At 38.6% G+C, this 3233-nt stretch overlaps 1 protein-coding gene across 1 annotated transcript; it reads right to left on the bottom strand.

Annotated features, from left to right (window-relative positions):
* Positions 1 to 427: 427 nt before the first annotated feature.
* Positions 428 to 1437, bottom strand: LOC129893202 (uncharacterized). Its single transcript, XM_055968699.1, has 2 exons — positions 1302 to 1437; positions 428 to 945 (listed from the first exon to the last, which is right to left on the bottom strand). The coding sequence occupies exons 1-2, from the start codon at positions 1435 to 1437 to the stop codon at positions 428 to 430; spliced, it is 654 nt and encodes a 217-aa protein (XP_055824674.1).
* Positions 1438 to 3233: the final 1796 nt, after the last annotated feature.

Here is a 3233-nt window from a genome sequence, read left to right as displayed (position 1 = left end):
AGGGACTGAATCAAAAGGAGGATTTTCAGAGTCGACATCCCTAACCATCACTATGTGGTAAATATACCCCTTAAAAATCAATTTTTTTGTTCTTAAGACAAGAGATGAACTTACCTTTCACCACCGAATTACGACCCTCCTTTTCAAGTATGGACTCATTCGGAAATTAGACCTTGACTCGATGAGTCCTACAATCTATAAAAGCATAAGATTTATGTAACCAATACATCCCAAGTATAACATCAAAATCCACCATTTAAATCTCTATTAAATCACAAGAGACAACTTTATGTATGATGGACACGGGACAACCCTTATAGACTTTTCTAGCCACAATCGGCTCACCCACGAGGGCAAAGACTAGATAAGGCTCTACTAATATTTTGGGAAAGATACCAAACCTCTTAACTAAGAATGGGGTAACAAATTAAAAGTTTGCACCCGGGTCCAACAACACATATACATCAAAAGTAAAGTCCTTTAAAATACTGATAACAACATTTGAGGTTTTCTCAACCTCTTGCCTCCCATGCAACACATAGAAATGGTTGGTGCGTTGTCCACCTACTTGAGCTTGTTGTCCATGAGAAACTTGGCCTTGAGGACTACCACCTACACTACCACTACAATCCCAAGCATGGTGACTCCATTTACCGCATTTGAAGCACGCATTTGAGCCCGCCAAAAACTCCTCTTTATGGGTCCTCCCACACCTTTTAGATAGGGGAAAAGCTTGGGTACCAGCGCTATCTCTTGGAACCATTAGGTTGAGACCTTTTTTCTTATTGAACTTGGGAGGAGGAGTATTAATGGAACCTTGTCCCATAAACTGTTGCCCACCTTTGCCTTTGCCATTGCTACCATAATCGGACCTTTGATGGTTGAATCCTCCACCATCTACTCTATCTTTCTTGAACCCCCAATACCTCTCCGTCAACTTCTCTTCTTCGATTTATTCAGCATAAATCATTAACCGGGAAATGTCCATTTCCTTAACCAATATAGCCGTCTTGCACTCCTTAGACATCAAGCTTGAGAATCCAAAATAAAATTTCTCATTCTAGCACGGGGGTCGGAGACCATGAAGGGAGCATACTTTGACAATTTTGTGAATTTGAGAGCATTCTCCCTCACACTCATACTCTCTTGATGAAGGTTGACGAACTCTTGGTTTTTGGCCTCCCTGAACTCTAATGGAAAGAAGCTCTCTAGGAAAGCACCTTTGAAGTCTTCCCATCCTATTGGCTCTATCACTTCATCCCTCTCCACAACCCATTACTCATACCACACTCGAGCTACACCTTTGAGTTGATATACCACTATCTCAGCCTTCTCTTTTGGTGGCACACCCATGATGGCCATAATTTGGTACACCTCATCGATAAACTCCATAGGATCCTCATCTAGTTTAGAACCATTGAACTCTAATGGATTCATCGTTTGAAAATCCCAAATCCTAGAGGCCAAATTTTGTATTTGAGGAGGAGGTACACCTTGATGCCCTTGGTTGGCTACGGCTTGAGCCAATAATGTAATGACCTTGAAAAACTCATCATGGGTTACCCATTCCTCATGATATGGGACATCGGGAACTGGAGGAGCTTGGTCCTCATCATCAACCCATGCTCTTGTAGGTGCCCTTCCATGAGGAATTATCTAGAGAACATAAAACCGGTCGTTAGTTAGAGGAAAACATAGGACACTCTAGGGCACGACATAAATTGAAAGAGGTGAAGACTTTTCTAAATGTCTCGTAGTCTCCTATTCATAATTCAGGCATACTTCACAACTATGAAAAAGACCCTATTTGACACAGTATGTTGGACTCCGATGACCATTTCAATACCTTGTGCTATGATACCAAGTTTTTCATGGCCCAAACTTAGGTCCTAGATGTAACACAGCGAAGGAAGTACCCGAAGGTACCTCATCCAAGCCTCTTAGCGTTCATTAAGTATTTCATCAGTAATGATTAAAAAAGCAGAAATAAATTGGATAATAGGACTAAGGGAGATAACATAGAATAAAGGTCATTCACAACATCAGACATCTTTAACTTGTCCAACAGTACCTCTAAATCCTTAGACTTGGAGGGCGGCTAAGATATATCCCTAGCTCACCCTCAAGATTTAGTAAAAATATATCGAAGACAACTCAATTGTCTAAATATCATAATAACCTAGAAAGGAATAAGAGTGTTGTTCCCATACCATGGGAATTCACCACTAGTAGTAGCCTTCAATGAACAATCTAGCCATAGAGAGGAGAGTGTGGAGCAATGACGGTTCTTACATGGTGATATAATGTAGGCTAAAGTATATGTTAGTACTTTGAATGTACTAAGTATGAGAGCATGCTAAATTAAAGGACATCAAGTCATATATAGGAACAATATGCATAAGTTAATGCGTATATGAGAAACATCATAATAAAACCTTTAAACCATAAATTTGTGGGAAAGTGATCGTAACCGACATTTAAGACCATGAGAGCTATTACATAGAATCCAATGACTCCTGCATCGAGGCAGGCCGATGACTCCTGCATCGAGATAGGAGAGACTACCTCATTGGGATAGTATTCCATCAACTTTAAGCATTCATCAAATGTAACTTTAACACCTAATCGTGGATCTATTAGACTAAAAATAGCTGACATGGGCCCCTATGGTGTAACATAGTTAATATAACATGATACTTTACTTAAAAATCCCTTCGATCGAGTCTCCATCTACATGTTATATTCAGTGCTAGGTCAAATCCCACGGAATACGTTTAAACATCATCATAGCATAATATATAACTTTGACATAAAAACAAAAATATCATTCTATGGAATAGCTCATTAAAATCTTTCATTTGATTCAATGCAAGAATTTTCCTTTCACATTGAAACCTTAGTTCGTCTAAGAAACCCTTTAATCAATCAATCATTTCGTAAAGACACCATTTACGTAAGCATTTACTTCATATCATTCATTTGGAGTCAAACTTCATTCCAACTTTACTTAAATTATGAGGAAAACTAGGTGGGTTCTCTTCATAAAACCTTTAAATGCATTTTGAAGAATTATTTCATGCATGAGAGTAATGAAGTGCGTCAATTTAGAATATCTCAAACAACCCACAAGTTATACTCAAAACCTCCTTCGAGCCTTCACAGAGGTACATTATTAAACCATTCAACTCATGCAATTGAGAGTCAAAATACATCAATATAAGTATATAAAATCC

This window comes from Solanum dulcamara, chromosome 1 (genome assembly GCF_947179165.1).
Source record: "Solanum dulcamara chromosome 1, daSolDulc1.2, whole genome shotgun sequence".
NCBI lineage: Eukaryota > Viridiplantae > Streptophyta > Magnoliopsida > Solanales > Solanaceae > Solanum > Solanum dulcamara.
This window is presented reverse-complemented; position numbering and strand designations above follow the sequence as displayed.

What these genes read in the sequence shown, in the direction of transcription:
- LOC129893202 (XM_055968699.1), bottom strand. Translation starts at nt 1,437, where the DNA reads ATGAATCCATTAGAGTTCAATGGTTCTAAACTAGATGAGGATCCTATG. An exon ending in AGTGGTATATCAACTCAAAG is followed by an intron (nt 946 to 1,301) that starts GTGTAGCTCGAG and finishes AATAAATCGAAG; the next exon opens with AAGAGAAGTTGACGGAGAGG.